Here is a 13664-nt window from a genome sequence, read left to right on the forward strand (position 1 = left end):
TGAGCTCCTGCTCTTGAAACTGCTCTTTGAACACTGCTCTTGAGTGTTAGGGGCACTGAGAGTGGAGGAAATATGGGTATTTTAGGAAAGGTTTTTTTAAGGCTTGGAGTGTGACTTGCTGGAGCCAAATAAGTTAGTTTCAGTTTAATATGCTGCATAAAAAAATAAAGTTACTGAAAGATATTGTGGTTATGGATGTCTAAACACCATTGTTAGTAATATTTATTGACTTACTTATCATAGTAGATACTCAATACTGCTTTGAATTTCAGACCTGCTACAGTTTTCTTTCCTCCAATAGTCCATATCCTTTGTTGAAGGAACAGATATGCAAAATCACTCCTGAAGTTGAAGTAACAATAATAAAACACTTAAAGGAAACTGTTTATGTTTTAGCAATGCCTTGTACTGTAATTTGTCCTTGAGCAAATCTCTCAGCCTGAGGGAGAGAAAGGGAGTGGTAGATACTTTTACTTCTCCCTGAAAATGTAAATGCTGGTTAAGCAAAACCCACTGGAAGTTGTCTTGTGAAGCTGCTTGTTGTTATTGTGCCTTTTTTTGAGGTTTACACTGTATTCTGTACTTAGTAGGACTCAGGAAGTTTGAGGCACTGCCACTTGAAAATAATTTTTTTACAAGATGTTACAGCTTTATCTGCTTGGGTTCATGTGTTTGACACCTGTGCTGTAAGCTGTTGACTCCCAATTTATCATGTGTTGTAGGATCGGCAGCAAACACAGAAATAATTCTTTGATGTTCACTGCTGTCCCCAAAAGTTTGGGAAACTTGTAACTTGATTGAGTTGGTCTTTGAGGAACGAGTGCACTATCAGTTTCTGTTACCAGTGCCTTTTCTATGATCCACAGCCTCTTCAGTCACTGTCCCTCGCAGATTCCAAGCTGAAGACTGAGGTCACCATCATTATTAATGCCTTGGGCAGCAATACTTCTCTCACAAAAGTGGATATTAGTGGAAATGCCATGGGAGATATGGGAGCAAAGATGCTGGCAAAAGCCCTACAGATAAACACCAAACTCAGGTAAGGGAAATGTATTTGCAGTAAACAGTAGAATGGCTTAATAACACTGAAGTTGCTGGCTCATTCTTAATCTGTTTCTCTTCAGAACCTTTCTACATACAGCCATTTAAGAGTGTCTTTATTTGGAAGGGCTCTCTTCTTTTTCTTAAGAGAAAGGAATATTACAACAGAAAAACGAGAGAAGCAAGTTGTCCCTTCAAAAACACTAAAACTGGGGAAAAATTTTTACATTTGAACAGAAAGGCCTCTTTCAAAGAATCAAAAGATCTTTAAATTTCTGTAGTGACAGAAAAGAATTACGTTGTTACGGAGCTCTCTATTAATTAAATCCAACCTTCTTTTCAAAGCTAGGCCAACTTTAAAGATATAGGAACTTGTCTAGGCAGGTTTTGAAGATCTGCAAGTACCAAGATTCCACAGTGTCCCTGGGAGTTCAGTTCTAGTGCTTAGCTACTCTTTTCTGTTCTGCTCTCTCCTTCTTACTGGAGGCTTTCCCAGCAGAGAAAATTCTGATACTTGGGTAGGAAACTGAAGTAAATTATTCTTTGTCTTCTGAAGTGCCAATTTGTAGAACTAAGAGCATGTGGAATTCAGAATGGGGAGCAGCATGGACCATCCATCCTTCCTTTCTCCCCTTCCTACCGTGTTGATGGACCTTGGCATATCTTCTCTGCAACTTCATCTGCCCAACAACTTCACTGCTTTTTAGCATGTCTGGCACTGATGGCTTGAGAATATCACTTTTTTTCTATCCAGCATGTGTTTCACAACAGTAAAACCTTCAATCTGCGTAAATCTGGATGGGGACCTCTAAATATGTCACCCTCATCAGGAAAGATAATCCTCCCTCCTCCTTGTCAGACTGTGCAGATGAACCTTCCTCGTGTATTGTCAGTGTAAAAAGACCACTTTTTACTTGGTCTCCAAGTATTTGTTCCCTGGAAGAAATTCCCCCAAACAGTCTTGGCTATTTTGTTCAGAGGCAGGGATCCTCTGGCCTTTGTGATGCTATGCCCAAACTGAATATTAAAAATGTCAAGAAAATACTGGAGGGGTGGCTTAGGTTTACTGAATGTATTAACCTGAAATGACCACAATATCTGAAAAAATAAAGTCTTGATACATTTCAGGGTGGCAGACTGAAACGTTTCACAGTATGCTGAATGTCACAGTTGACATAATGTCACCACAGTCTGTGGTGTGATTACAGGCTGAATAATGCAATGGTAACTGGCTCTGCCAAAAATGCTATAAAATGACACCCAGGTAGAAATATAAACACACTTTCCAGAGGCAAAAATATTCAAGATTTGACCCTTAGCATGTCTGATGTTTGCAGAGTGAGTGTAGAATCCGTCTTCCTCTCTTTCTTACCTTTCATCTAAAAAATGGAGGGATAATTCTGCAACAACAGAAGGATGTCAATACTTGTGAAAGCATGCCATCTATCTTTTTTTTTTTTTTCCTCTTTTAAACACCAGAAATCTTTGTTTGATTTTGTGCCTTTTTTTTTTTTTTTTTTAAGAGCAGCTACAACTGGTGCGCTAGCAGAAGCAAGATTTGTCTGCTTGTCTGTCTCTTCTGCCTACTAATGAGATCTTTGAACATGTGTTTGTAAATTGCCAGGCAGTCTGCTTGAGTGGTCTGAACTGGGGGAGGAGGGGAAGGCTTGATCACTCTTATCATTATTGTGTATTCAAAAGAGCTACAATTTATGCACCTTACCTAATGGTGTATATTGGCAGCTACTTGTGTTGCATGTGGAATCATATGAACAGTGTGATGAGCCCAGTGCAGGGTTGAATGTTTAATAGCCTGCAAATTTTGACCTCTGATCAGCATGAATTTTTAAAATACACATAGCCTATGTGGAACAGAGATTGACCAGTTACTGCAACTTTCTGTGTTTTTTCAGTATGGCCTTGCAAAGCAGATATTTGAACTTTGGTTTTGATGCTATTCCTCAAAAAATCAGGAATTTATGTCCAAATCTTTCTATTAATTGTGTTTTAGAAAAGTAAGGTGCTTATGTCAATGATGGAAAGTATAGTAGAATCCCCTTTAAAGTAAGGGAAACTGGATTTTGGATATTTGTCCATAATTTCTGTTATTTCAAGGATTTAGCATGTAAGTAAAGACAAGTTTTTCAAGTGCTGCCTTCTGCAATTTTGAATATTCAGCAGTGTGTTATTTCAATATGCAAAGTTTCATTATGGATTTATTTGGTGGTTCTTGTTTAACTTACACTTTTCTTTCCTCTTCCCACTACCTCTCAGAACTGTAATATGGGACAAGAATAACATCACTGCACAGGGCTTCCAGGACATAGCTGTGGCACTGGAAAAGTAAGTCTCAAGTAACTGAATGTCTGATTAAGAGGCCAAAGATCCTGAATGATCTGAGCAGCTGCAGTTCTCACCGCAGTCAATATGATTTTGAAGATGCTGAGTGCTATCAATTTTAAGCATCAGGATGTTTAATCTAAAGGAAAATTCATGACTTCACATCCTTCAAAAGGATGGGAAGAGGCTCTGTGGCTCTTTCATCCATACTCTGCTCTCAGCACTAAGGTCCTTGAGTTCTGCTCTTAGTGTTAAAATTCTGAATTTGGTAATATTTTCCCTTTTCTTCATACTCTTGTGTTGATAGTGTTCAGAAATTCTATTCTAGTGAATGAAGCTGTACATAATGACAGAAAATTACTGAAGTGGGCCTTTTTGGTCTGACTCTTTTTCTTTCCCCTAGCAAGTTGAAACTAATAGCAGTGATCTCAGGAACTGCAATTTTTCTATGTAATTGCCATGGTCTGGGTCATTTTGCTTCCATGAGTTTACTCACAGATGCAGCCATTAGTATTTTGCTGAGTATATGCAGTGATAGATGTAAAATCGCTTTAGTCTCTCTCCATCTCCATCATATTTCTTTATATGTTATTATTACTTTTCTAAAGAGAGAAGAATTACAGATTAAAATTAAGCAGCAGTTGAAGTTTTTTCACATCATTAAATCCCTGAGACAGGAGCAAAGACTCTCTTTGGAAAGTGAATGTAACCTACAATTGCTAGGTTCTCAACAAGTTACCTTGTAGAACTGTGTAACTACTTAAGGGAGCGTCTTGACCCTTGTAGGGGTCATAAGGCTAGAGCTTTTATAAAGTTACTTGTTTTATGAAACTATTGTAGTTTATATACTCGGTTTTGAAATTAATTCAGTTGCACTGTTGTGGGAAATTATATAAATTATGTATAATTTAAGCAAACAGTCTTTCAGTGATTCCATCTATAGTAGTGAATTTGCAAAGGGTATTTGTCAACTTGCAGACATTTCTGTTAAAGAGCAGTAGCATGGGGAAGTCTGGTAGAAGAAGAAATACACTTGTTTTCTGGTTAGCATTAGCTTTATTTCTCTGTTCTGAAGTGTTTGGATGAGTAAATAGAGAAGCGGGAGAAATCCTGAGGCAAAATCAGGTAATCTAAACAAAAACACCCCTGGAATGCTACAGTTAATTATGTGACACTGTACTTTTTCAGGGTGGCATCTCACTTATTTAACTTGGAAGCTGAGGTCATTTTATGTTGCCTTAAACATTTTCAAATTGTCAAAAACGTTGATAACATCACAAACTGAGCCTCAAGCAACAAAGATTTAAACGTGAAGAGAGGGACTGTCCGTACTGGCTGAAAACAATTAGGCTGTAAACAATCCACCTTGAAGACATTTTGAGAACATGCTTCACCATATGTTTCCTAAAAATACATACCCATCAATATTCTGTAGTAAAGAGCTATTGCTCAAAATGGAACAAAATATACTGAAGATGCTTGAGGATATATGTTTTATGTGTTATTTCAATCTTAAGAAAAGTAGTCATCTACTAAGCCACACAACAAAGAAGGAAGGTAGACTTTAGTAGTATGGGCTGAGGAGATTTATAACAGACTTTAAAACAGGCTGAAGTAATTGGAAGATTCTTTTCTTTCCCCCTCTCCCAGCTTTTCTTCATCTGCTTATTGCTGTTTGAAAATGTTATTCCAGCAAGGGAATTCCAGGAGCATGGCTGTTGGCAGACTTTGCCCCAGGGGTGTCCCAGGTGTGAGGTGCTGAGAAGATTTTCTGCAGAGTCCCTTACAGGTGTCAGTTCAGGAGAGCATTTGAGAACAGTAGGCATCCTATTCAGCTTGGCCATTGTATCTCTGTAATTTTTATATGAAGATAAATATGTGATTTGCAGCCTAGAGCCCCCTGTGCCACAGGACTCTACAGTATTGTCTCATGTTCATTTCTGAAAGATTTTTTTTTTCTATCTGGACTGACTGAAAAAATATCTGAAGTTCTAATATCTGAGGAGAAATGCTGGTGTTTGTTAGAGTGCTGTAAATTCTTCCCTTAGCAGTGATGTGAAATTCACACACCCTGACCTAAAAAAACAGATGATCTTATTCCTGGTTTTAAAAAACTAATAAGTAAAATCTCCACTGCAGCAGAGAGCATATGTAGTGTGTGAATCAGAAGTTACTGCAGGGGAACTAATGTGATGAAATGTCAGACTGTTGTCACACATGTTGTATGTAGAAGAGGAGGTTTTTGGGACCTCCTTTGGGACATTCTTCACAGTCTTTGAGCACCTCTCTGAAACTGAACATCCTTTAAATATAGGTATTTTGGAAAGTATATTGATGTGTTTGGAAATTACTGGATTATTTACTTTTTAGCAAAATGTATTCCTTTACAAGAGACAAGTGGAGTGTTAATAAAAAGAAGAATGGGGGAGTATTTTAGGCTTCAAGGAAACAGAGAGAAAAACAAAGCGTAATGATAAAGTTGAAAAGCGAGCTTTAAATTCTTGGTATTTTCCCCTAAGGGCTGGTTAATTCTGAGATGAAAATAATACTGTGTGTCTGAAACCAACCCAAGTAGAGAGGATTTCCTTCCTTCCTTAGGGTGGTGGTCTTCTAAACTTTTGCCTCTGTGATTGTGTGTCCATGAAATCTCCTCACCTTTCATTTGCCCTCCTCCCGCTCTGTGCGTCCATATGTGTGAGGGAGGGTGCACTAAGCCTTTGACTAAATTTAATTTAGCATATAACTGCTAGCATGAGAGCTGGCAATTACAGATTTCAATGAATGGGGTGTATTAAATGTCAAACAGCTGCAGAGATCCTTAGAAATTGACCTTCTTTTTTCTTTTTAAACTAAATAAATACTTCCACCTGTCAGGCAATCACCAAGTTCTGTAATTATCTGTCTTTGAGCTCAGTATCTTTGACATTTAAAAGTTCTCCCCATGGTGGTGGACAGCCATTTATGCACAGGTTAGTGTTACATGAGGACACATAACAGGGTCTGTATAGTTTGCAGATGTTCTTTTGAAGGACAGGACAACTAGAAAGAAGAGTTAATTTTCTGACTGATGCAGTAGACGGTTGGGCACTGCAGAAGGACAGGGACCTTGACTGCCTGCCACTGGCAGCTATGCATCACCGTGTTTGCATTGGGGAAGAAACATAAAGGTCTTCCATCATCATTTCAAGTAAAATGTTGGGTAGTGTCGGTGAGGAATCGGCGTGTTCGCGCTTCAGGAGGACACCGCCCTTCAGAGAGTGGTGTTGCATGTGTCCGAGCACCTGGTGGGAGAAGAAGTGAAAGAAGCTTGGAGTTTCACACTGTATGAGGTGTCTGCTGTTGGAATTGGTGCGTTCAGCGAGGAGTGAGTGGTCTGCTGCCATCAATGGTGGTGACTCCGTTGAAATTGCCAACTTTAAACTGCTCAAAAATAGAGGGTTCCAAACATATTTTTGTAACTCTGGATGGAATAGGAACAGATGGTTAGTGGGATGTTTGCAGAAGGAGGAGAAAGAGATGTTTGCAGGAAATAAAGGATTAATTGAAAATAGAAAGAATAATTTTCTTTCCAGGTTTTAAGAACTTCCTGCTCTTTTTTTTTTTTTTCCCCCATTTATTCAAATCTGAACTTGTGTGGACATACCACTCTAGGTAGCATTTTAAGTATAACTGTGTCATCATAGTCAGCGTGTGTTCTCAGAGTAAAACTGCAATTTTGACTCAGGACCAAACTCCTGTCTTTAATCTCTTATTGCAGCAGATGGACAAAGCTGTAGAAATATTTTGCAAGCAAATAAGGAAAATGCAGGAAACAGTTGTTTGCATAAAGCAATGTGGAGATGTTATGCTTGTTTTGTCAGCTTTTTATTAAAAATTCAGCAAGTGTCTTCAAATTGTTGTAAACAGAAAAAGTTATTAAATGGTAAATTTCTAAAACTCAGTCTCATAGTTGCTACCTATTACTGAATATTTCCATTTAGTCTTAGATCTGATACAGTTGCCAGCAGCCACTGATGCTCCCTGTTCTGTTTAGATACATGAAATTAATCTAACCCTGTGCATAGAGGTACAGAGGGCAGCTAGGCTCTTAATCAGCAGCCAGTGGGCATCAATTGTGTAACTGCTTTTCAAAATCTACCCCTCTGTCTAGCAGTAAAGAAGAATCAGCAGCAAAAAAGAGCATGTATGCTTCCAGCTATTCTACTTAAAAATGTGAAAAATACATTGTTAGTACCTTCCACAGACAAGCTGGATACACTTTACTTCTCCTTTCTAGGTTATTCTTCATAAAGAAGTACAGTGATTATAAAGAGATAGAGTAATTAGATTAACTTTCACCATATTTTTTTGTTTTCTTTAGGAATTACACATTGAGATTCATGCCTATACCGATGAATGATGCTTCCCAAGCACTCAAAACAAACCCTGAGAAAACAGAAGAGGCACTGCAAAAGGTATTGTATATGCCACCAACAAACAGAAATAAAACCAGCAAAAATATAGTAATTTTAAGTGACTGAGGCTTCATGCTTGGCTGAACAAAAATTCTGTGCTGGATTGAAGGATTGTTTGGTTTGCATTGACATATATATAGTAATCAAGTCCTGTAAGAGCTTTTTATTCCACAGAGTGCTGGGAGTGAAGGCTAATGGAATGCAATGGTGGTGTAGTGTCAGCATGTCATAAATAAAAAAATGCAAGCTAGACCTGGTATTGCTGTGTGCTTGTGAAAGGGAGAGGTAGAAACTGCATATTTGTTACGTATGTGCCTGTGGGTATTACCAAATGTGTAGAATTACTGGTGTATTCTTTTTATAATTGGCATTAAAAGTGCAGTCAGCTCTGTACAAGACAAAGGGTGCTCTTTAATTTGAGGGAGGATGAAAACATTTACTGCCTGTGTTTTATATTGGACATGTAAAATTCACACACTGTGTTGCCCTAAGTAAGCAACTGCACCAGCATGTTCTTTCGGATGAAAAGGTGTTGACAGTATCTGTATCTGTTCCACTTGCATGAGTTCTAAAACTGCCAGCTGAGTTTTAATATGATAAATCTTGTGAGCTCCAAACAAGCCTCCTGCTCAATCAGGAGGCATGCATTTCACATCTCCTTAATGAGTAGCTTTCCTTCAGCCAAGGTAAGGCCATAAAAACCTCATAAATAGTTCTTACAGATAACTGTGGTTAAAAAGCAAATGTCTATGATCCTTATTTTCAGTAATTTGAGTATCACGGGGATAAGTGCTGGTAATTAGTATCTTTTTCTTTGATGCATGGAAATTCTCTAAATTCTGCTTTTAAAAATCTGATTCATGGGGGATGGACATATTTCTTACATCTCATAGACTATACTTGGCCAGGTTCGTGTCTAGGCTTAGCTCTAATTAACTAACATGTGATCTGAGGCTGTACTATCACTTAAGATGCTTTTAAGCAGTTTATCTTCTCTTCAGACATACTGCTCTTCAAATCTGTGTCTTTGCAGTGGGCCAAAGGCATCCTAAAGAAATGAATCAAGTATCTTGAGTCATCATGATCTCTACAACACCTGTTGAGTCCCTTCAAATATTTCTCAAACCAGGATCTAGTCCTTTGTTAGCATAACCTGCTAAATTGTTCAAAACTCTTTCAGAAAACACTGGAATGTTTAACCATGTTTCACTGGTTTGTGAGTGAATTAGTATTTGCTGATGCGGTTATTAAGCACCAAGGCACACAAAAGAAAGTTTGCAGATGATACACAAATAATTGGGCTGCTTTTCTTATTAGTCCCCAATTCTGACATGGCAGCAAAATTGAAAGCAAATTACAATGTTGGGAGTCAAATTGGTTTCCTGATCTGACTTTTTTTCTATTTGTTTGTTTGTTTTAGATAGAAAACTACTTGCTTCGTAACCATGAGACCAGGAAGTACCTACAGGAGCAAGCATATCGGCTGCAGCAAGGCATTGTCACTAGCACCACGCAGCAGGTGAAAATTTGTTGCTTAATGGACGTCTCAGTGCCAAAAATCTGCTTGGGGAGGAAGTTCTCTTTCATTCTGAGCACACTTTTAAGATGTACCTCCTGGGTTATACTGTTTCCCAGAAATAATAATTATCAATGTCAATGTATTTGGAAGCAAAGCATTTGTGAGATGAAGGTCTTCCATACAGCAGTACTGTGTAGAGAAAGACTCAAGATATTACCAAGTAAACTATTGTTGAAACCAGGAACAGTTTGGCTTGCTTGTGCTCTACCTGTGTTTTTAAAATTTATTTGGACAGTGTTTCGATACTGGAACCTGACATTGTGCTCTAACCTCTTGAGAGAGAAAATGGTATCTGGAAATATACTGGCACTACAAACTGCAAGAGCAGTTGTTTTATTCTAGTGTTTTTTCCATTCCAATGCTACTTTTTCCCCCCAAATTAATAATCTCTATATGAAATAAGTTTAGATTCTTTTTTACAGCTTGTTGGTTTTAGTTGTGCTTTTCTCCAACACCACGTACACGTGAAGTTTCAGGAAATGTAATTTATTGTTATTTTGAAATAAAGTTACTGATTTCTGTATTAAATTGTGTACAATAAGGATGGATTTTAAAAACAGTTTTAAAAGAGAGCTAAAAAAGACTCTCTAGTATGATAGAATTGCATTATTATTCCCAGAGTGTATTTTTTCCTGTCCAGATGTCCCAATGAGACTTTCCACTGTCTAATAATTAATTAGCTTTTTGTACTTGTAAAAAAATACCCACCCAAAACCCTTTGAAGAGAAGGAATCATGTGGATCTGAAAAGAAGCCTGGTGTGAAATTATTTCAGTTCTCATTGCTAATGATATAAGATGCTAGAACTGTAGACTTCATATGATGGTGCGTGCACTCAGATGTTGCTTCAAAATGTCAAATAGCCGGTTTTAATGTATGCTAAGTGGGCTGATAAAGACTTTTAACTATTATATCTCCCTGCCTCGTATATCTTAATCAAAGCTGACTATGTGTCAGGCATTCTTAGTGGTTTGTCTTGTAAGATACAGATATACCACCTGCCCTGCATTTGCAGCATGTTGAATGAACTGTCTTGTGGGTACAGATTAAGTTCCATTTACCCCACTGTGAAATGTCTGATGGAAACTTCTGCTTTGATAGTTTTAATTCCCTTGCAACTAGGAATATTTACATTTTGAAATTGCAGAAGCCTGTGCAGTTGCATTTTGCTTAGACTGGAGAAATCGCTGTTAGTGATTGTTGAATGGGTAGTAACAGAGGTTTCTTTTACTGTCTGTACTTCTTAACAACTCAGAGATCTTCAGACCTTAGTCTTAGGTGTATCAACAGCATTTTTAGCATTAAATTTGAACCAAAAACCAGAGTAACACTTAAATAGGATAACTTGTTGATTATTTGCAGTTATCCTGGAGGTTACTGTGGGGGAAATATTCCGCAGCATTTATTTTTCCTGATGGTAGTTTTATTTATCTTTGCATTGCTTAGGGCTTTTAATGCTTTATGAGATGTAGTTCTTTCCTTCAATAGTATTGACATAGTTCCAAGGTCTTACCATGCCTTTTCAGGTTGGTATATTGTCACTGCAAATCTCATCATGCTACTATTGATTTTCTACCTGGACTGGATTAAGGTTGTGTTTGACCAACGTTCTGATGTTTTATCTTTTGTATTTCTTTTGTTCAAGTAGATGATAGACAGAATATGTGTAAAAGTGCAAGATCATCTCAACTCTTTAAGAAACTGCGGTGTGGATGCTATACAGGAGGATGTCAAATGTGCAGAACGGCTGATGCGAGATGCGAAGAACTCCAAAACAGTAAGCCTTTCCCAGCATGCTGGCAGCGCTGAGGGCAGTTCTGTGTGCTTGTAGCTTTTCTCTTTTTGGGCAGTGAAAATAATAATATGTGTCACAAAAGAGTATTTTCTTCAGATGACCAGCTATAGGTAGTATTTAAAATTGTAAGGTAATTCTAATTTATGAAGACTTTGATTTAGCCAAAGACATTTCCTGCTGTTTGTCCTGGTTTGAAGACAGAGATGAGCCTATTTTCTGAGGATACTCTTCTTGTCTTACAGCTCTTACCAAATCTGTATCACCTCGGTGGAGCTTCTTGGGCAGGAGCAAATGGTTCACTCTCCAATCCAATCCAAGAGACACTTGAATCCATGGCTGGAGAAGTCACAAGAGTAGTGGATGAGCAACTTAAGGTCTGTGGATAGATGTGTTACCATCTCTCACATGCAGAAGTAACTAAATCTGAGGTTTTCTGTTGCTAAATGCAAATGTGCCACACTTCATTTTTCTTCTCAGTAGATTTGTATGTAAACTAGCTGTCTTCCCATTATTAGTTTCTTATAACTTTGGACCTTGTTATTTGGAATTTTTCCCCAGCTGAAATAAAATAAAAAGTTGCTTTAGTATTTTCAGAGGGCAGAAGGAGCATATACTGTTTATTATCATCTTTCTTCATCTACTAGAAGGGGAAGACTAATCAGCTGCTCCTTCAGCCTTTTATTAAGACATTTCTCAAGCACCCTAAGAAGCCTCATGCCCTGGAGAAAAGTGCTCAGTAGTTAAGGAGTCCTAGTAGAGTGAAAGCTGCCTTTTTATTGACTCCATTGCAGATTTTTTTCCTCAGTAGTCATTTGAACCTGATGCAGGATTTACAGTTTACCATTTGATTTGGGTAACTTGTAGGTATTGAGAGTACCCAAAAAATTGGTACAGGCAGCTATACAGGAAATCTTCTCACAAGTTGTCTGTCAAACCTCAGTTCTCGAGTTAGATGTCATTGATGTGTAAATGTTCTCACCTGTGTGCTCAGCCAGCTCCTGCTTAGAAACTTGAATCTTCAGTTATGTTTGTTTTCCTCTGCAACAAGCAAAGGGGAGCTTTGCATACAGCATGTGCAAAGGTATTGGTCCAGGAAGAAAACAAGGTGGAGAAATTTTAACGACAATTGGGATCCCTGTGGAAGTGGAGGAATTTAAAAATACGGCTCTGGGGCATCTCAGATCCAACTTCTGTTTATGACTAAACTGCTTTGCCTGTGTTCTGCAGTATTTAAACACCTTACAACCTTGATCTTCAGATTCTTTGATCTTTCAATTGAAACATGAAAATGCTTCAGTCGGTGCGAATATAATGAAGAATGATTATAATGCCATATTACTAATTACTTTTTTAAAATTAAAAAGTTAATGAGGAGGAAAATGGTGCTCTATTTTTGGTATGTTTCTCCTTTTCCCCATTATATGAAATAAGGTGAAGATTTTTGCAGACATGAAAGTGATTTATCCATAAGATTCTTCCCAGTAGAACTTCTGGGGTATTACTGGGACAGGAGTAGTCAGGTCAGCCCTTCATGCTGGGCTCATGCACTTAAATAAGTTTATCTTGGAGTCTTACAGAGGATGAAAAAAAAGCCTCTTCACCATTTGAAATGTTCCTGAATTAATGTGTTTTCCATTTATACTTTTATGCATTTATGGCAAAAGGCACTTTAGCTCAAGCATTCTAACTTTTACATTTACTTTTGTTCTGTGTGGCATTCGAATTTAAGTGGCTTACAAGAAACTATAAAGTCATAATGCTCTTTATGACTCCAACACACATTTTTATTAATTTTCACTTAAGGTGGAAAGGTTTTCCTTTAAGTTCTATGCATAGAGGAGGAAGTGTTGAATGTGGATTAAAATTATTTTTTTCTCCCAGTTGCTTAGGTCAACTCAAAACTCAAAAAATAAATAAACAATTTATTATTTGTAAAAATAGATGAGGAAGCTCACATGAGGACAGTTCTTTTTATAATTGTTGGGGGGGAAAAAATCCTGTGTGCTGTAAGAGGAGTTTTGATTTTTAGTTCCCATAGCAACCAGAGCATGATCCTAAAAAGAAGTTTGGAAATTGGTTAAAGCCAATGAACATTTTTTAGGTAAATATTAGTTTGGTTTTGTTTTTTTAATTGTTTTTAATTTTTTTTTTTTTTAATTCAAGGGAAGGAAGAGGGGTGAAGAAAGGAGCTGAGTAAGGAAAAACAATATATTGGAGTGAGTTGAGTTGAGCAGAAGATAAATTGTAGCAAGACCTTTTTCTTCTCCTGCTGGTGTCACTGTGGACACACAGAACCTGGAGATGCTTTATTCAGTCAGCAAAGGGCCAAGGGAAAATAAGCAAGACAAGTGGAACCTACGCAAACACGATTGTTTTATAACGACAGGAGTGCTCAAAATACTCTTCCTAAATTTTGTGCTAGAGCAAAGGGTTTGTTGGCTCCATCACCTGTCCCA

The 13664-nt window shown here is 37.7% G+C and overlaps 1 protein-coding gene across 5 annotated transcripts in view; it reads left to right on the forward strand.

The window, feature by feature from the left end:
• CARMIL1 (capping protein regulator and myosin 1 linker 1) overlaps nucleotides 1–13664 on the forward strand; it is a 192027-nt gene that overhangs the window by 129210 nt on the left and 49153 nt on the right. For all 5 annotated transcript variants that reach the window (XM_086894882.1, XM_086894910.1, XM_086894899.1 and 2 more), the window contains 6 exons: nucleotides 867–1039; nucleotides 3316–3384; nucleotides 7742–7835; nucleotides 9256–9354; nucleotides 11062–11190; nucleotides 11451–11582. In XM_086894882.1, the coding sequence (XP_086751008.1) occupies nucleotides 867–1039; nucleotides 3316–3384; nucleotides 7742–7835; nucleotides 9256–9354; nucleotides 11062–11190; nucleotides 11451–11582 (696 nt within the window). The remainder of the gene's footprint in view (nucleotides 1–866; nucleotides 1040–3315; nucleotides 3385–7741; nucleotides 7836–9255; nucleotides 9355–11061; nucleotides 11191–11450; nucleotides 11583–13664) is intronic.

The sequence above is a fragment of the Cyanistes caeruleus genome, chromosome 1 (genome assembly GCF_971803275.1).
Source record: "Cyanistes caeruleus chromosome 1, bCyaCae1.hap1.1, whole genome shotgun sequence".
Taxonomy (NCBI): domain Eukaryota; kingdom Metazoa; phylum Chordata; class Aves; order Passeriformes; family Paridae; genus Cyanistes; species Cyanistes caeruleus.